Source organism: Electrophorus electricus, chromosome 6 (assembly GCF_013358815.1).
Source record: "Electrophorus electricus isolate fEleEle1 chromosome 6, fEleEle1.pri, whole genome shotgun sequence".
In the NCBI taxonomy this organism is placed as follows: domain Eukaryota; kingdom Metazoa; phylum Chordata; class Actinopteri; order Gymnotiformes; family Gymnotidae; genus Electrophorus; species Electrophorus electricus.
Window position 1 is genome coordinate 4,779,956 of NC_049540.1, and position 19,583 is coordinate 4,799,538.

The 19,583-nt window shown below is 42.2% G+C and overlaps 2 protein-coding genes across 5 annotated transcripts; both read left to right on the plus strand.

The window, feature by feature from the left end:
• Positions 1 to 1,664: 1,664 nt before the first annotated feature.
• Positions 1,665 to 10,140, plus strand: slc37a2 (solute carrier family 37 member 2). 4 transcript variants are annotated; one of them, XM_027015896.2, is made up of 19 exons: positions 1,665 to 2,082; positions 2,215 to 2,323; positions 3,029 to 3,110; positions 3,273 to 3,363; positions 3,599 to 3,677; positions 3,778 to 3,913; positions 4,403 to 4,479; positions 4,748 to 4,914; positions 5,136 to 5,173; positions 5,299 to 5,430; positions 5,727 to 5,817; positions 5,953 to 6,015; positions 6,123 to 6,208; positions 7,262 to 7,310; positions 7,562 to 7,635; positions 7,802 to 7,880; positions 8,197 to 8,294; positions 8,542 to 8,606; positions 9,813 to 10,140. In XM_027015896.2, the coding sequence occupies exons 2-19, from the start codon at positions 2,265 to 2,267 to the stop codon at positions 9,826 to 9,828; spliced, it is 1,482 nt and encodes a 493-aa protein (XP_026871697.2). In that variant the 5' UTR covers positions 1,665 to 2,082; positions 2,215 to 2,264; the 3' UTR covers positions 9,829 to 10,140. The 4 variants fall into 4 exon arrangements, with proteins under 4 accessions (XP_026871697.2, XP_026871698.2, XP_026871699.2 ...); XM_027015897.2 differs by having other exon boundaries at positions 2,219 to 2,323; XM_027015898.2 differs by having other exon boundaries at positions 1,665 to 2,323; positions 8,542 to 8,653.
• Positions 10,141 to 11,415: 1,275 nt separating this feature from the next.
• Positions 11,416 to 17,533, plus strand: LOC113581011 (high affinity cGMP-specific 3',5'-cyclic phosphodiesterase 9A). The gene is made up of 19 exons (XM_027015884.2): positions 11,416 to 11,504; positions 11,725 to 11,842; positions 12,445 to 12,515; positions 12,610 to 12,687; positions 12,777 to 12,817; positions 13,298 to 13,352; positions 13,522 to 13,592; positions 13,705 to 13,792; positions 14,105 to 14,186; positions 14,295 to 14,369; positions 14,598 to 14,684; positions 14,771 to 14,875; positions 15,209 to 15,291; positions 15,543 to 15,699; positions 15,848 to 15,961; positions 16,253 to 16,357; positions 16,542 to 16,670; positions 17,197 to 17,292; positions 17,454 to 17,533. The coding sequence occupies exons 2-19, from the start codon at positions 11,774 to 11,776 to the stop codon at positions 17,502 to 17,504; spliced, it is 1,557 nt and encodes a 518-aa protein (XP_026871685.1). The 5' UTR covers positions 11,416 to 11,504; positions 11,725 to 11,773; the 3' UTR covers positions 17,505 to 17,533.
• Positions 17,534 to 19,583: the final 2,050 nt, after the last annotated feature.

Here is a 19,583-nt window from a genome sequence, read left to right on the forward strand (position 1 = left end):
CCTCAGCCGCTGTAGTTCTTCATTTACTACTTTCACTGAATCTCATTAAACACAAGTACAAAGAATTTGTGTGCAAATTGTTAGAAAATGATCGCAAGGTTTCATACGAGCAAACTTACGCTTGTACTTTCCACGAGTAAAGTCTTCGTAATTTATTAAAATACCCTCTTTTCCTTTCCGCAGACTGACTCGACTGCATTTTCAAGAAGTATTTAATTTACTAACTAGAAATAATCTAAATAGTGACAGTAAAAAGACGCAATAGAAGAGCGAACCTGGCACAATTTAATGCAACTAATGGCCGGTTTCTCGGGATTACAAAGAAGCATATCACCGTTGTTATCGGTATTGATACTCGACAGAGCTTTCACAAATAATGCTGGCGTTGCGTTCATCCAAGCAAGATAAGCTTGATGGAGTATTTTCTCTTGTTTGTGCAATTGCTTTGCGGCATGAGCTGACTTTTTTTTTTTTACATTCAAGCTTCATGTCAAAGCAGGCATCTCCTTTTTTGACTAGATGAACTGTTCTGGTTACTGTACAAACCGCCCTACCAGTCCTAGTAATTTGCTATTGATTCTCTCTTTAGGGCCCGGAAGGTTGTGCACAAAGGGTGCTGATATAATGCATTTCAAAACGGCCAATTTATGAACGTTTTCCCCTTGTATTGCAAAGATATACTGAAAATTTACTATTCATATTTCTGAGTAAGTGATGTGCTTCCAATGGTGGTCATTTGTATTTCCTGACATACATCCTATGGACAAACCCGGTGTTTTGTCGGCACATGTGAATCCAGTTGGAAATTTTTGGGAGAGCCAATTTTACTCGTAATTTGCGAGTCATTTACGAACTAAATGTAGTTCGTAAATGACTCGCAAATTACGAGTAAAATTGTACATTTAGGAAGATTTCACGAATGATATCCATAATCTGTTTTCTACGGACAGGCACTGCCATTATCTTGCCAGTTATTATAGTAGCTCTCTTCCCTCTGAGTACTTATCTGAGTGACCTTTGGAACCCTTCATGAACATTGGTCAAACATATTACAAGTGCATGCACAGACATCGACTGCTCCTGAGATAGCCACCTGCTGAATTCAGTTTAGAGGTCAGTAAATATTTGGTCAAATGTCCCTTACTATGTTAGTCTAAAAGCATCGACAAATGAGGAAGTTGCCTTTACCCTCAGACTTCCTTCGAGGGATGAACTGAGATTAAATATAAATATAGATTTTTCATAAACACAACAAATGTTCAAACCTGGTTTCCTAATCTGTGGTTAGGACTAATACTAAAAAGATCCTTTTATATTTAATATCACCCATAATACAAACCGTACTTATTTACATTTTATTAATTTACTCCTCCATTTACCAAATGTACATTTATTCCCAAAAAGCAAGCTACATGTCCTACAGTAAATGTTGTTGCCCTCATATGGCTTGGCTCCCAAATGTGTAAGGCGCCAGTGGCAAAATTATTCAAACCGTCTGAACTAATGTGAGCGTTACAACTTAGTACCTCAACAACAACAACAACAACAACAACAAAATAAATAAATCAGGAATTTTCCATTCAAACTTAACCTCCTCGCAAGTTTCCGCTGGTGTTAAAAGGGTTAATAGCCTCCCGACCTTTTCGGTAGTGACGTCAGTGCGGAATGACGCGTCCTCATCCTCGGATCCAGGACAGCAGGCGGACCCGGGCTAGGGAGGGGATGCTGGCTCCCAAATTTTCGCAGATTTAGTCTATTCAGCAAACACGAGACCAGTGAATACTCATGTGATACGTTAAGGTAGACAGAAAGGGTATTAATAGCATTCCGTTTCCAGCTGCTTCACTGACTACCTCCAGGAAATATGGAAATCTTTGGAAATGCACTGCTCTTAGAGGTTTTTCCACCTCAGGAAGTCGGAAGAGAAACTATAGCTCATCTACTTTAAATGGAGGAGCGACTTTAGGTTTCAGGTTACGATTGCCCGCTTTTGTCTAACACGGTCTCACGGATTCGCGTCTAATTTGAGATTTGTGTGTATACGTTGCGCAAAAAAGTCAATACATTAGAACTACCTCGCAGGTACTGGTCTAGTTGTTGAAACGGGTTTTATTATTTATATTTAATTCTACTCGTTTTAAGTTTACACACGTATTTTACTGTTTACGTTTTTTATCGAAAAAGTTAACTTGTACTTGTAATTAACATGTCGAGAAAGCACTAGATAAACGATTTTAAGAACTACAGACGGCCTACTTCTAAACATGAGATCGTCATTAGCCCCGGGCATCAAATTGGCTACCTCTTTCTCCAGAGACAGCTGGTGAGTGTCACTTTTTTTCGTGACCTAGGATACTAGGATCTAGGAGCCCACCTTAATTTAGTGTGATTATAGCATTGCATTTATCTATTAAGCAAGACATTTACTGTAGATTCTATGCTGCAAAAAAAAAAAACAAACCGTGGTGATTCATAACTCACAGCTGCTTGCACAACAAGATTGTCATCTATATTTGTAGTTGACATTTAATGGACGCACTAGCTAAGATACCTAGTTAGCTAGCCAGCTGCTCCGCAGTGACCATGGACACTGTGAAGTAGTGAGGCTCTGTTCTTTTAACTTTTAAAGTAGCCACTAATCGCTACAGTGCTAGGACTGTGTGAAGCGCCCGGGTCTTGTCCTCTAAGGAGACGTACACAGGTTAGTTGAGAGCATCCTGTGTTTGCTTGCGGTTAAGATGCCTTCCTGTAAATCACGTAATCTTGGGTAATTCTTCGCGCACGTCTGACTACAGTTTTTCGTGCTAGTCTGTTTACTTTCTGTTTAGACAACTGGCAAAGAACTGCTCATGTCCAACCTACCCTTGACCATATAGCACATAGTCGAAATCAAGCTTAGCTGGACTATCAGGGAAGATGATGCTGGCGAAAGTTTTTGTTTTTTTGTTGTTGTTTTTTTAAGATGTTTACAACTGAGAACACCTAAGTGTTTTTTGTTTGTTTGTTTTTTGTTTTGTTTTTTTTTCAGGTACAGAGGCTTCATTCTTGTTCTTACTTTCCTGTTCTACACAGCCTACCACCTCTCCCGCAAGCCTATCAGTATTGTCAAGGTAACCTAGATGGCCTGACCTGAAACAGTGGTGGTTCTCGGACGTTTGTTTAGAAAATTAGATTTTGTCATTTTGTATCTGTTTATAGGAATGTGTGTACTCTTGACCATTTTCTTGTTCTCCTTCTTTTTTGTGTGTTTGTGTGTTTGTTGCTCTTTTCAGAGTCAACTGCACCAAAATTGCTCGTTTGTAGTTAAACCAGCAGACCTCAATGTCACAGACAATGTCACCTGGTGCGACTGGGCTCCTTTCGGTGCGTTTATTATTAAAATGTTCATTGTTTTCACAGTGGTCTGTATCATGGTCTGTAGTCACCTTTCTGACCCTACATGCACATCCATACACACTCAGTCTCTCAAACAGCTTTTTGCAAATGTTGTAGATAAGAGTCTGGAGAGTGGAGAGCTTGTTTACATTCCTTGTTAAATTATGTTTTGAGTTCATGAACTTTTAACTGCGTATTCCCTTCTACTTAACCCCTTCCCCAGATCAAGACAATTACCAGAACTTGTTCGGAATCCTGGACAACTGCTTTCTCGTGGCCTATGCCATTGGCATGTTCTTCAGGTTAGAAGGTTGAGCTCATCCCACAGCGCCTGACCCATTGTTCCCTTAATCCAGCCTCTCGGAAAAGTAATATTTGGCTCACACGTGTTTGCCTCAACAGCGGAATGTTTGGCGAGCGGCTGCCCCTGCGTTACTATCTCACAGCCGGGATGCTCTCCAGTGGCCTGTTTACTGCCCTGTTCGGCCTGGGGTTCTACTGGAACATACACTCCTTGTGGTACTACTGTTTTATGCAGGTGAACGAACCCTGCCACCCCTCCCTTCCCTTGTCTGTAAGGAACCAAGCGCAAGGCAATCAGCGTGGCAAAGCTAACTTGGCATCCATTTTAGAGGCAGTTTCAGCATGTCGCTCAATGAGTCATCCTCTTGAGATTTTACTTGCTTCATAAGGGTTTAGAGTTGGGGAAGTGATGCTTGGTGTTTTTCAATATGCGTGCCGCATGACAGAAGTGCAGTCGGCAGCGAAAGCATGAGAAGCTTTCTTTCGTTTCGCTATCCTAAAACTGCTCTTGGCCATGCGTACAAGCAAGTGTATAGCCGTAGCTCAGTCAGCAGACCACAGCTGTTCACTTTATGGCCTACTGGTGTGACCTGTCACACGGCTCACGCATTACTTGGGTCGAGGAGACTGCGCAGCTTGTACTATCCTTAAAGTGTCCTCTGACAGCGTGCAGGCTTTCTGATACTAACAATCTCTTTCCCTCACCCTTCTCCTTTCCCCTCAGGCTATGAACGGCCTTGTGCAGACGACAGGCTGGCCGGCCGTGGTGGCCTGTGTTGGGAACTGGTTTGGAAAGGGGAAGTGAGTCATGTTCTCAGTCGTGCTGCTGACTGCTCATGACCGGCACCTGCACAGCTTCCATTAACACAGCACTTGGAAAAAAAAAAGTGGAAAATGTTGTGTTAAGACTAAAATCAAACTAGCCCTCCATGTTGAAAGCCTGAGACCATGACATGCAGGGACTGATTTTGCAAGCAGTTATAGCCTTTGTGTTTTAAAGGAGCTTCAGTAGATGTTTCATTGGTATTTAAGTGTTTGCTTGGTATTCTTTGTTCCCATGCCAATGCAGGCGAGGGTTCATCATGGGGGTGTGGAATTCGCACACCTCGGTCGGGAACATCTTGGGCTCTCTGATCGCTGGTGCCTTTGTCTCGTCCGCATGGGGCATGTCCTTCATCGTACCTGGCATTATCATCGGCACCACGGGGGTCATCTGCTTCTTCTTTCTCGTGGAGAGTAAGTTCAGTAGCTTCTGCTGAGAAACGGCATCGTCAGGGACCAACTTGCATTCAAGTCAGTTTCCTAGACGATTGAGGTTCTGTTTGAATGTGTGATTATTCTGTTAAAGCGCTGCCCTTGGGCCATGTGGGCAGGAATGGCTGCTGCTTTTGAGCTCATTGCTGGAGGAGCGTTTCCCTTGCTGTGCATTTCATGTCTCTTCATCACTTCTTGTGCAGGGCCGGAAGACGTGAACTGCAGCCTACCCCAACACCATGTAAGGCCAATAGCAGTGTGCTGTGGAATCTATAATGCATAGGCTTTGCATTCGCTGTTGTAGCAAGGGTGCCCGTCTTGTATGTGTGCTTGCATGCTTCGGCGTATGCATGCGTGTTTGTGTAGGAGAGCTCGGAGCGTGAGCCTCTGCTGGGGAACTCGCCAAGCAGCGAGGAGATCTTCAGTAACCACACCTCGGTGCAGGCTACAGAGGAGCACGCTGAGGCCATCAGCTTCTGGGGAGCTCTCCGCATACCGGTCAGTGAGCTCCCAGTTTACCAGCGCATGTGAAAGGCCAGAGAGCCACTAGCGTGCCCTGTGTTCACTGTTCACTGGCTGTGTGTAAAACCTAGAAGTACCATAGTTGTTGTTTAGTTCTGCTTTTTCTCATATTATAATATAATATACACACACACACTTATACTTACAGATGTAAAAATGTAAATTCTGCTTGTCACATGCTTTATCTCCACAATTGTATGTTTCTTACATTGCATTGCTGTGGTTGAGGCCCAGGCTCAATGTGGAATTTGTTTCCCTACATTTACCTACAGGGCGTGGTGGAGTTCTCTCTCTGTCTGCTCTTTGCTAAACTGGTTAGCTACACATTCCTCTACTGGTTACCGCTGTATATCGCTAATGTTGGTAAGACTCTCTTCCTTCGGAGCTGCTTTTTTTTTTTTCCTTCCCATGAGTCATTGTAACTGTCGCACACAAGGTGGCCATGTTTTTCAAAAATTGCCCCACTGTTTGACGTGTCTCTAAATTCTTCCTTTTCAGCCCATTTTGACCCCAAAGGAGCAGGAGACATGTCGACACTGTTTGACGTGGGAGGAATTGTAGGTAAGTGGGCTGCTTCTTCGTGTTCGCCCCACGGCTTTGGTGTGGGTGTGGTGATGCTTCTACTGCCCTCACAGGCATCTAATGTGTGTTTGTGTTGCCTGTTCCAGGCGGCATCGTTGCCGGGGTGATATCGGACTACAGCGGGGGTAGAGCTACCACCTGCTGTGTCATGCTCATTGTTGCTGCTCCCATGGTAAGCTTTGCATCTTCTGCACTGATAAATACCCATATTAGTTTCTGCAGCCTCTGGCTAGAAAAACACAAACATGCAGCATTGGTGTGGGTGGATGGATAGATGGCCTGGTTTCAGGGCAGAGATGTAATTTATCTCTGGCCATTTTAGCCTGGCCCAGCGCAACTTGAATATGCCACTTGTGGAGATGGTAGTCAATACCCCTGACTACTACAGTTGTTAGTTTAAATAACAGTGTGCCATAACACACTTTTTTTTTTCCCCCCCTACTTGGTGGAACAAATGGGAGGTCGTATCTGGCACGGATTGTCCTGTGGCTACATGTAAATGTGACTGTGTCCTTTTAACTCATTTTCCGTGCGTATTCTCATGCCCGTCCAGCTTAGCCTGTTAATAGCTATCCCACGCTGCCAGAAATTCCTGAGTTAAACTTGGGAAGGCTTTTTTTTTTCTTTTTTTTTTAATTCTGTAAATTTTAAATCGGTAGCTTGGTGTAATTCAGTCAGAAACCTTCACTAGGGAAACATACTGGGGACCAAGATAAAATGGTAGTCAAAGCTAAAGTTTTCCCAGTGGTGTGTTCAACACTTGGACCTATGGTACCGAATGTAAGTGCAGGAGTTCACCAACTTTCAGTAATGCCTTTGTAGAATTACTAAGCACAGTGTCCAGAATGCACTGTACTAGCCTGTTTAAATGACCCTGTCCCAAATGCACCTCTCTAGAGCCTCTTGATAAGGGGTGATGCCATAAACTTGTTTTAAGGACAAGGAGTTGGTAGAAACAGGTTGCAGTTATGTATAAGATGGGACAGTCATATGACAATGTTGGTCTCTTCCCACGCACGCACACACACACACACACACACATACGCACACACACACCCTACAGTTTGCTTACACATTTTCACACCTAGCCATGACCGCACTCCCACACCTCAGTGCAGTGTGTTTGAGTTTACCCGGCGAACTGCAGAAAGCAAACAAATGGTTTTCTCTTCGCTGCAGGGGCTGATTCTCACTCTCTCCCCCCCGCCCCCTTGTCTTTCTCAAGCTGTTCCTGTATAACCGCATTGGGCAGAACGGAGTGCCAACCACCATCGGTGAGTAGACTGCCCACCTCCATCACGCACTGCCCACAGGGCACCTTCTGAAAAATCAGCTGCTCCTGCAGACGCTCTTCAAAGGCAAATTATATAAAATGTATCCATAACTAGCCAAACATTAAATGCTGGAGAGGAGCTTATAAGGTGGAAAAAGGGAAGATGGCAAAAGCACTTTATCAAAGTACTTCATAAGTAGAACATCCAACAATATTCAATTCTCTCGTTCTTTCTTTCTTTTCCCTTCCTAGGTATGCTGCTGCTCTGTGGCGCTCTGGTGAACGGCCCTTACGCCCTCATCACCACAGCGGTGTCAGCTGACCTGGTACCATCCACCCCTCTCTGCCTCCGCACTCACTTCCTGTTTTTACACAGTGCCAAAAAAACCTTTAGCCCAACACAGAGGTCTCCTCCACCACCTCTTATCTACCAGCAGTTAGTGACCACAGAACCTCTGAACCTCTTAACCTTGGGTTTGTCCTTCTACGCAGGGAACCCACGAGTGTCTGAGAGGGAACTCCAGAGCACTGTCCACTGTGACGGCAATTATCGATGGAACTGGATCGATAGGTATGAAAGGCTCATGGCTCCTCAGAGGAGAGTTACCCTTTATGTGGAACACATGATCAAAGATGGTTGTTCTTCACAAGCATTTGGTCTCATTTCTATCATACATAGTTTTACTTTGCTACTGGGTTTGTCACATATGGCTTCTTTTTTGTCAGTGTTTGTATTGCTGATTGTTCCATTCTCTTAAACCCAGCAGAAAGTGTGATGTAACTGAAATACGTCCATGTACTTTTCCTAAGCTTACTGTAAACTGTGACTTGCTGTGTGGGTTTACTGAAATCTGTCACCAAGTTGCCCTTCTCCTGTTGTCCACTAGGTGCTGCTGTTGGGCCTCTCTTGGCTGGACTTATTTCTCCCACTGGTTGGAATAATGTCTTCTACATGCTCATTGTTGCTGATGTACTAGCCTGTCTGGTAAGCCACTTACAGAGTACATAAAAATGACTGACTGACGGTCAGTCATCACCTGCTTTCTTTCTGTGGTGGTGGTTCCAGTGAGTAACGTGTAATATGGAACAATGTAATGAGATATAAAGGTAGTTAGAATCGCAGTAATTCACAAGGTTTCCAGAAAAACGGGACGTTTGAGATATACATTATGTGGTCTTTTCTTCTGTACGTCTCATGTGAGCCTTTTCTTCTTTCCTGCTGGGTTCTCCAGCTGCTGTCCAGGCTGGTCTTTAAGGAGGTCCATAGATGGTGTGGTCACGCTGCAAGGCAGAGAGGGTGAGAATTTCAGCTACAGCTCTCTGTCCTTCATTGGGAGATGGGCTGTAAGCATTCACTGTTTTATTTACCGTTGTCATTGGCGATTGCACTGATCTGATGCATAGTGTTGTCGGGCCAGTACCAGCAGAAAAAGCTAGATCATGAATCATAAAGGTTAGTTATTTAAACAAATCTAGCCTGAAATGCCACAGTATTGGTTAGCTATGGGCTTATGCAAGTCATGTTGATTGTTGTAAAATGACCTTGGGATTGAAAAGGGTGCTAAATTTAACTTATTAGTAGTGAGGAAAATTATATATTATAATCGACTCAGTAATATCAGTTAGTAAACATCAACAAACCTTGTCTTGAAACTGTCTACTCCCCGCCATGACAATTGATGTTGTTTTTTTAAAAAAATCTGTTTTGGCAATGCTGATGACCCAAAACAGAGTCTGTTTCCAGAAAACAAGGGTTATAACTACTCTGTGATACAGCTGCTGCTTTTTTTTTTTAAACAAACCCAAACAGTTTTATGTTTTGGTTTTTTTTTCCTGGGGTGGGGATATACGAATCTTTCTGGTAAAAGTCTGATGAGGTCCAGGTTTTGGGACCCTTATTTTTAGATCTTTTTGCTCTTTAAAAAAAAAATTATTTTAGGTCTTTAGGGGTATTATTAGCCCAAATCTGTATAATACAGCTCCATGGTATTTTTAGAAATCCTCAAATTCAGCCAGTCCAATAATTGTTTCTCAGACTGGATCTTGTTGACACCACTTCACAGGGAAGTAGTTAATTGCAGCCGTGGGACAGCAGGGTTGTTTTGGGAGTTGTTAGTTGTGGCTGCTTTCCGTTAAGGGCAGGGAAATTGCATGTAAGCTTTCACTGTGTTGCATGTGCGATATCAATTTCACTGTGATGTCAATGTAATTATCAGCCTGATTCTTGCATTAGGCACACATAACTCCTAGAACACTTAGTGGAATCTTTTGAAGAGTGCTTGCTGCAATAAGGTTGTAAAATAAAAGCATTCACCTCATTTTGAGCACTTTTTACCCATGTAACGTAAATAATAAATGAGCCTCATGTGTTCTTGGCATTGAATGAGTTCTTCCTACTTTGTGGTTCCTATTGAATCAGAACCAAATCCGATGAATAATCTGGAAGCGTTTAGTTTTGTCTGCCGCCTGATGTGCCCTGGCTTGATCTTCCGTTTTATTTCAGGTTCAAAGAGATCTGAGGTGCTTGCCGCACAACTGAATATCACACCTGCAGCGAAGAATCAACCAACAGCCTCAAAACCCTGATAGAACAGGCACCATGGCCGGATCGTCGCACAAAGCTGCGTCTTATTATTTATTATTTTTAAATGCTATTTGGTTTGAATAGGGTAACGGGACACTTTCATCTCTTTACACACCAGCAATGACGACCAAAAACAATTGCGGCAATATGGTGGGATGAAATGGAGTGCTGAAGGAATGGGAGGGGCATGGTTGAGCCCCTGTCGGATGCAGAATGAGGGAGAGAGAATTTGGGTTCCCCTCTCAGCACTGGGGGGGGGGGGGCGGGGATGGGGGGGGGGGGTTGGCAACCACTACTACGTATTTTGTTATTTTTATTTTTTGTTTTAGTCATTTAAAATTATTCCAGTGGGGCATTCTTCCTTTTCTTACCCCTGTCTCTATTGTTACTTCAGACTTGAACCCAGACCCAGATGTCCACATATACAAACACATGCGCGCGCACACACAAACACACTGACATATTTTACTCTTATTATGTCAGAGGGGTTCTCTTAGCCGTGTGTGTGTGTGCGTGCATGCGTGCGTTCACAAGCATCACTAAGCATCACCCATATGTGAACTGTATGAATTTACCTTTACAGCTGTGCGGCTGTACACACACACGTTTACCGTCTCTCTTCCAGCCCTGCAGGCGTAGTTTCTAGACTGTCTCTAGGAGCACTCTTTCCGTGTGCGAGTTGTTTGGGCTCCAGGGTTTTGCGGGTGAAGAGCAAGGTCCAGAAGCCCATAGAGCACTGTGGCAGGCAGGTTCCAGATGAGCACCACAGCACTCATGCGCACCAGCTTAACAGAGAGACTTTAACCAGACGAATTTCCTTTGGAAACCACATATTCACAAGAAGCATACATCATTGTTGTTCATACAGCTATAAGCACTGTTAGACTTGTGAATGGAAGTTGTAAATCAACAGTTGTTCACTCTTAAAATGTAGACTAGGTGAAGTGACAGTGTTTTAGAATGCTGAAAAGATGTTCTTAATGATGAGTAATGACTGTATAAATAAATACTGTATCTCAGCAATTATCTAATCGGAAAGGAAAAGAGCTTTGAAAGCAATGAAAAAAAAAAAAACTTGTCCAATAAATGTAAGCTTGTGCTTTTCAATAAATTTGTGTTTCGACTGATTTGTTAACCCCCCTCCCCCCGGCCCAAGAAACAATAGCTTGAATAATGGCAGAGAATCTGACTGCTTCATTTATGAGCAACCTTAAGGATTTTGGACTTGACCATTTCCTTTTTTTTTTTTTTTTTTTTTTTTCTTCTCTTTTCCCCCCTTCCGGTGGTATGTAACGTGCTTAGCAAGACATGGGATCACAAAAATCTGTAATCATGAAAGCTTGCATGAAAATAAAGAAACAGCACATTAGGTATTAGCCAAGGTATTATTAAAAAGAGAGAACCTGTCTCGGTAAGGTAGCAGGTGTAAGGGAGCATCCTGTATCCCACCTCTCACCCTGTCCCTTGGCAACGTGTGTGATGGGGTGTGGGATATTTAAGCGGCAGTGACGCTCCTCCTGATCTCGTGCTCCCTGCATCCTGCTCTTCCCTCAGCATTCACTGAGCCTCTGCGAGTTTAAAGCCTGGAGAACGTGGATGGCACTTACACAGGTAGGTAACCTGGCACCACACGAGCTTCTCCTTGCACTGTAGTTTTTCCTGACGTTAGCAGAGCAAGAGTGTCTGTTGTTTTGTGGGGGGTTTTATGTTTCTTTGCTGTTACGTTATTTGCTTCTTGATGGGCAGCATTTTAAAGCCACATGGCAAAATGCAGTTCTCTTCTAGGACTTTGTCAAATTTATGTCCTTTATTTTCTTATCAAATATGAAAGGTAGCAATATCTGGAGCTGTACCCCCTACAATTTCAACCAAAGAACATAATGGGCTCGAGTTCCTCATCGTATGCGCCTAAAACAGTCTACCTGGACGTAGATGGGAAAGTTCAGAGGGTGGGTGTTTTTAAAGAACTACAGCACACACCTTATAACTACGATGCTGCTACTATCTTACATCACTGATATATTCCTGCAGAAGATAGAGAACGGTTCTTAGCAGTCTATAATATAATTCAAATATTCAAATGTTTTGTTTATAATGAAATGTCTCACTTTAGTACTCAGCAAACTGTGAGATGTGGTGTCATTGGGGAAATATTTGATTGTGCGATGTATGTATTACTGAGCATTTTTCCTCAATGCTCTGCTTATGTGGTCTGGTAATTGTTCTGGGGTCACAGGTTTCCTTGGCATCAGCGAGCAGCTTGATGACATAGTAGTGCATAGTCACTAAATCATGCAGGCTTAGTTAGAATCCATCATAATATACAAAAATTGATTTGTAATATCCCTTCAGTGGGCATGTTGAATATTTTTGCATGTTGTGTAGTCAAAAGCAGTCTTTAAAAAGGACCTACCGGGTTAAAATGAATTTTACTTTCCTTTAAAAGAAGTGGGTGCAGTAACACACAAATATGTAGTATGTAAAATTAAAGCATCACATAAAGCATCACAGTGGTTGTGAAGCTGAACGCTTGCTTCTCTGTTGCCTGCAGGTGATTTTCAGTCGTCACTGCAGTCCGTGTGACATCAGAGAGCTTCTCTGTACCTCCTCCAACATTTCTAGGTCAATAATATTTATCCATCAGCCCTTACATAATAAACTCATCTGGCATTTACACTTAAACACTTCAATTTGCTGCTTTTTTTGGCCTGTGCAGAAACACAGCTATACTTCTGGTGGACACAGAAGGAGCTCTGATATCCATTGACCCCACAATGCCTACAAACTCGCCGGGGTTAGCCATTCTTAGCTGCTGCACAAAAGATTATGATGATGACGACGTGCCTGAAATAAACCTAATATGAATTTCTTTTTTGTCAACAGCAACTTATATAAGGTTGTTCCCCATACAGGTCAAGGAGAAGGTAAAAAAAAAAACCAAAAAAAAAACTCTTCATTGTACTATGGCTTATGCTATACGTCATTACTCACTACGCTATAACTTGTCATTTGTGTGCTAACAATGTATCATACAAAATTATATTATGTAAAGATATCATGTATTGTGTGAGATAAATGACATTCTGAACACGATGTGAAAAATCAAATTCTGCATTAAACTAGTCATTAGTCCTAGAGCCCTTTAAAAGCTGTAATTGTTTTACAGAAGTACCTCTGGTGTCAGATGCAGGCACTGGTTTTCTGAACTAATTAAGAATTTGATGTTAAAAGGATATATGGGCAGAATAGGCAGAACCAACTTACCACCTTTTCAAATTATCAAAGCAACATAATTGTTCAAAATCTTGTACAGTATATGTTTAGTCAAAAAGAATAGTATCACAACGAACAAGCACATGTCTGATTTACGGCTGAAAGAATCATTAACCATCTCTGTTCTGAAGAGAAAGAAGATGTGCTCCAGAACGTTCTCTCCCAAGTGGCAGAGCAGTTCAGCAGGTAACACATACTGGTGTGAGCTGCACAGAGACCTGTAAGCTCTCCTCTGCATTTCCCACTAGTTGTGACAGGCTTATTTGCAGTGAGTATTCCCCCCAAGCTACTATAATGTTTGTACTTCTTAATTTGACAGCATCGCTTTTGTGATGTGGGGATCTCTACATTTCAGGGCGTTCAGGATAAATGAGTTAAAGACGGAGGTGACCAACAGACTGGCCATGCTAGAAAAGAGAGTCGAACGTGAGCCTATACCCTGCGTTTTTTCCATCAAAGGAATGAGTCAAAAAGCTTTTGGAGATGATCCTGTGAGTCTCTGCATAAATGAAGTCAAGTCCTTGTCTCGGTTTTGCAGTGGAAGGGCTGAAAGTAGTGGAGATTGAGAAGTGCAAAAATGATCTGAAGAAACTGAGGAATGAGGTGACCTCAAGAAGCGGAACTAGGTAGCAGCAGTCCTTGATGAAATCCTGCTTAAGAACGTTTGAAAAACTTATGACACAAACATATCACACACAAAAATCCTATATAGACATTTATAGGATGAATTACCCATGTCAACCACCACAGTGTAACATCTACTTGCGTAAGAATTAATAGAAGTCCTTGTTATGTATATGTTATGTATGTGTGCACAATGCACGTGTAAATGAAATTTGGATGATACAACTAAAAAGGAGAGGAGGGGAGATTCGTTTTCTCATTACAGCTCCTATACATTTCTGAACAACTTAAATTTTACCTCATGTTCTCCACAGAGTGAACTGCAACTGCAAATACAACTTCTCTGATGATGGAAAGAAGCTCTCCCCCCGACGCGACGTCCCGAGCTATCCAAAAGTAATACACCAAAGAGGTGTCCTTCAAGCCAAGCCTTTCACTCACCGTGAAACAGACACAGGGTTCACAGGACGTAACTGTTATTGATCTTCTCCTTCATCTATGCAGTACACGCTTTCCCAAGAGACTATAGAGGCCCTGAAAAAGCCCACCTTTGATGTCTGGCACTGGGAACACAATGAGGTTTGCACACTACAAGTGGACTGATGGTTATTTGTTACACAGAGAACATTGCTTAGGTTTTTGATAAAATATTGCTGGCTGCAGTCAGAGTTACATGTTGAAACCAAGCCAGTGGGCAAAGACCATACCACAGAATAATTCTTATAGATAGTACATACCATCAGTCTGGAAATGGGAAAACATTGTATTTAAGTGTGTATTGGTATACTCAATCATGGTCGGTTGCAGATGCTAAGCTGTTTGGAGTACATGTACCACGATCTTGGCCTGGTGAAGGAGTTTAACATGAATCCCATCACAGTGAAAAGATGGCTGGTAAGGCTCCAAGCAGTTCTTGTTCATTCTGAGCCTTCTAGCTGTTAATGGGAAGTGAGGAATGCTGTAATGCTGATTCCTTGCAGCTGGCAATCCAGGAAAACTACCGCGACAACCCATTCCACAACTTCCGGCATTGCTTCTGTGTGAGCCAGATGATGTATGGAATGATACATTTATGCAACCTCCAGGTGGGTGTGTGTATGGGTGGATGTGGGTGTGGGTATAGGTGGATGTGTGTGTGTGTGTGAGGGTAGATGTGTGGGAGTCTGTTTGGGTGTGTGGGTGGGTGTGGGTGATAGGTGGCAATTGGTGGGTGGGTGGGTGGGTAACTGGGTATGAGTTGGTGTGGGTGTGGATGGGTGTCTATATCCTTGAGGCTTGTAGTGTTTAAAATCTACCCCGCTTGTTCATCTGAAGATTCATAGATATTAGATTCGTTGAAACTGTGCATTCGTGTCTGTGCTCCTTCTGTTCATGTGTACCAAGTTTAAGCATGTGCCAGGCATTCTCATTTCCCTCAGGACAAGCTCAGCAGGACAGACATGTGCATTCTGATGACAGCAGCAGTGTGCCACGATCTGGACCATCCAGGATACAACAACACGTGTGTCTCCATCTGCCTGCCTCACAGACATTCTAAAAGCAACACTCCTCTCACACATATCTAACAATGATGGCGTTCACCAAAGTTTTCCCTTCTAGCCTAGAGCTTTAACCTACACTAACTGTTCAAATGGCTAAGGCCTGTTTAGAAGACACAAACGACTCACATCAGTCCACAGTGGTTCTATTCCTCCTTTCTGTTTTGTTTCTATCTAGTGCAGTTTTCTTATGAACACTGTTGCCTCATGCCAGGTATCAGATAAACGCTCGGACGGAGTTGGCGGTGCGCTACAATGACATCTCACCACTGGAGAACCACCACTCTGCTGTGGCCTTCCAGATCCTCTCCATGCCCGAGTGCAACATTTTCGCCAACATCGAACCCGAATCATTCAAACAGATCCGCCAGGTGCTTGCAGCCCCTCTGCCGTCCCTAAGAGTCTCTCACTGCCTCTTTAATAGGATGAGCAGACTTGCACAGACATTTTTTGACAAAGTCGCTGCGTTTGACGGAGTTCTAACTGGCGAGCGGCACGCTGTGGTTGTATCTGTCACAGGCGATCATCACTCTCATCCTGGCCACCGACATGGCCAAACATGGAGAGATACTAGACTCCTTCAGACAAACAGTGGACAACTTCGACTTTACCAAAGAGGAGCATGTCAAATGTGTATGTACTCTCTCATCTGATGATTTTCACTTTAGCCCTAAAATTACCTTTGGAACCAAGCATCATGAATTTTTAATGTGATATAATTTGAATAACATTGAATATTAAAAGAATATATTTTTTAAAAAGCCCTAATTTATCTAGTTATGGATGACGATTAGTAGCCACCTGTTAGCATGATTTGCATAGGCCTGGTGCAGTTTGCATAGTGCTTTTGTTCTTTTGTTGCTGCTAGCGCCTTTGGTTAAACCGTATCTCTGATGTCTTGTGTTTGGAATGTGTGGTGCACAGCTGAAGATGGTCTTGATCAAGTGCTGCGACATCTCCAACGAGGTGAGGCCCACGGAGGTGGCGGAGCCGTGGGTGGACTGCCTGCTGGAGGAGTACTTCATGCAGGTAACGCGGCCCAACATTTTAGCCAAGACACAAATGAGGCAGAAGACGCCAGTTTGCATTTTTTGTGTAAATAAGCTCATCAACCATCCATTGTTTATAAAAGCATTTGTTTTGGGTGGTGCATTTTTCTTATAAAAGCAGCAAGTTATTTGTAGTTTTGTGTGGCCACATTTCATTGACATAGAGTGATAGAGAGAAGTCAGAAGGTCTTCCTGTCGCTCCGTTCATGGACCGGGACAAAGTGACCAAGCCAACGGCACAAATCGGCTTCATCAAGTTCGTTCTCATCCCCATGTTTGAGACAGTTATGAAGGTATCCATGTTTTGGCAGAATGTTTGCAAACACATTTCACAATGAAGGTTTTAACATTATAATGCAATCTACTCATGTCTGTTGTTGGATGTTCTGTTGTTGGATGGGTTTTAAAACACAATTAAAGTCTTGGGGCCCTTGAGTGGGGCAACAGAAAGGTATTTGCCTAATCATGGGGAGTTCGCTGGTTCGAACCTCAGAGATGCCACATCCATAAGCTGTCATTCACTGTAACACAGCCAATCATTGATATGTGTGTGTTCATGCTTGCTAATGAGAGAAGTTAGCACTATCCTCTCAGTGCAGTGGGCTGTCCTCTGTTGCAGCATGTACAGAAGCTTGAAAAGACATGGTGCTTGATGTCACGTCTCTTGAAAGCAAGCAAGCTACACAATCCGGAGTTGGTGGTTTTCATATAACAGGGGAGGTTAACTAGTTGATAATTAGGGAATAGCGAATTGGCGTAACAACTAAATTGGAAGAATAATTGGGTATAATTGAAGGGAAAAAAGATCTGTGTTTGTAGCTCTTCCCTCAGATTGAAGAGATCATGGTGCAGCCATTACGAGACTCTCGTGACCACTACGAAGAACTGAAACACATCGACGATGCCATGTCAGAGGTGTCATACCCTTCAATAGTCAAATACCAGCTCATTCCACAAATACTAACACAAAACATAGTAGACTGCATAATACATTGATATTAAAGGTGGTAAATGATGACCAGAGGTGATTTAACACTGATTTAGCAACACTGGCTAACTTTATGCTTTGTCCACAGGCCCAGAAGAAGAAAATGGAGAGCATGTCTTTAGGAGGAAATAAAAAATAGACCTTCTTCTTTCATGACACCAAAAAAAGTGCTGGTACCAAAGGTGGTCACTCATTGTGCTCCTGGTTAAACTCGAGCATTGCATAGTCTAACTAATATATTAACCCTTTGGTTACTAAAAACTGTACAGTTGAAGGTGATATGGTTGTGTGTATGTGCGCGTATGTGCGTGCCTCTGTGCATGTGGATCTTTCAGTTAACTTTCAGTAGGCCTTTTCTTGTAACCTATTTCTGACAGACTATCTCCTGACCTTTGCACATAGCTATTGAACAGTCCACATTCTGTTACCAAACATGTTCAGGGCACACACTAACAAAAGCTATATATAACACTGTTGAGAAAGATATTTTTAATGGCTTTAAAAGACAGCCTTGAATTACTCGTGTGGAATAGCAGTTGGTATCAGCTGCTGACTGTTAGGACTCTCCAGTTCTGAGCTGGTAGAAGTCCTATTTAGTTGAACCCTGGAAGTTGTGGTTAGTGTGTCAAATGCAATCTGGGATGACAGATTCATTCTGCTTTCATTCCTAATGAGAATCTGCCCTCATTTCCAGGCAAGCGTGTACATCAGTCAGGCTCCTCATGAAGGGCCGAGTTACGCAGCATTTCACCTTTGCCACTCTCAGTCCGTGACTTCTTAACCTTTGGCCCCATCCTCATGCCAGATTAACCCTTCTCTCTCCTCTGGAGGGGGCAGGGGCAAGATCAGCTCCAGTGATCTGAGCTGGAAGCCAAATATACTGAAGTCATTGTAGTATGTAAGTGCTATTTCACTGACATCTGACTAGTCAGGTAAATATATGATAACCGATGACTAAAAAGAACGCTTGGGGGGGGGGGGGGGGGGGGACTGAATAAAAAACTACTTTGACTGTAAATGTTCATGAATCTTCACTAACATTTAGTACAAAGTATTGTTTTATAAATTTAGAGCATATTAAAGGGACACAACCAAAAACAAACAATATATATGTTATTTGATTTTATGGCATTGCAACTGTAGTCATAAGCATCCATAATATTTGTCACTGTATTTACATCTTATAATGTTCTTCCCAGTTTAGTTTAGGGTTTGACATGTGTTGTTTTATAGCCTGTAAGTTTGTGCCAGTGTTGTTTTCAATAATATGCTTATAAAAAATACGTTTCAATATTTCTTACTTTCTGGAATGTATTGAAAACATGGCAAGATTTTCCCTTTTGCTCTGGATAATTTACATAGCATTGTAAATGGAAGTTACCAAAACCATCAAATAAAAGATTCCAAGGAAATAAAAATGGGTAGATTGATAGATTTAGTTATTAAATAGATCTAGCACAGGGGACATTCTAGACATTCTTAAGTGCATTACAATATAGTGTAAAACCACTGGCCACAGTAACAAGTGTAGTGAAAACCAACAACTTTTGGAGATGAAAGCTCTCTTTTGGAACTGGTTATTAAACATGTGGAATTATGTCATAATACAAAGTTTGATGTTGAAATCCTTAATGCGTAAGTGGCATTTTAGTTACCAAAGTCTTGATAGGAATTGTTTTTATGTATCATTTCACAGAAACACAGTTTGGAGAGTCAGAAAATAATGTCTTAGTGTAAAATAGTGTGCTAGCTGTAAAATATTACAGCATGGAGTCCAGAATAACTTATTTGATGTTTTTAACCCGCCTTTTCATTGTGATTGCTAAAGTTTAATCATAAGAACATAATAAACTCTAGAAATTCCATTTGTGTTTTTACTGTGTAACAATTCAGAATGGTGCCATTGTATTGCATAGCATATAAAGAAGACTACGGTTAAACGAATAACACAAAAATCTGTGGAAACTGTCAAATGAACTCATTTGCAAAACGTCAGAAACTTATGCCTGCAGTTGTTTATAGGTACTTTCCTTCTGCTTCAGGTGTTTGACTCTACTGCTGTACCACTTCTCGCCGTGAACCTGTTTCTGAGTGACTGTTGCCATATTCCCGTGTACAGGTGATCATTGTGTAGGCAACATATTATTATTATTATTATTATTATTATTATTTTAGATTTTTTTTTAAATTATTATTATTAATATCGTTTTGTTGTTGT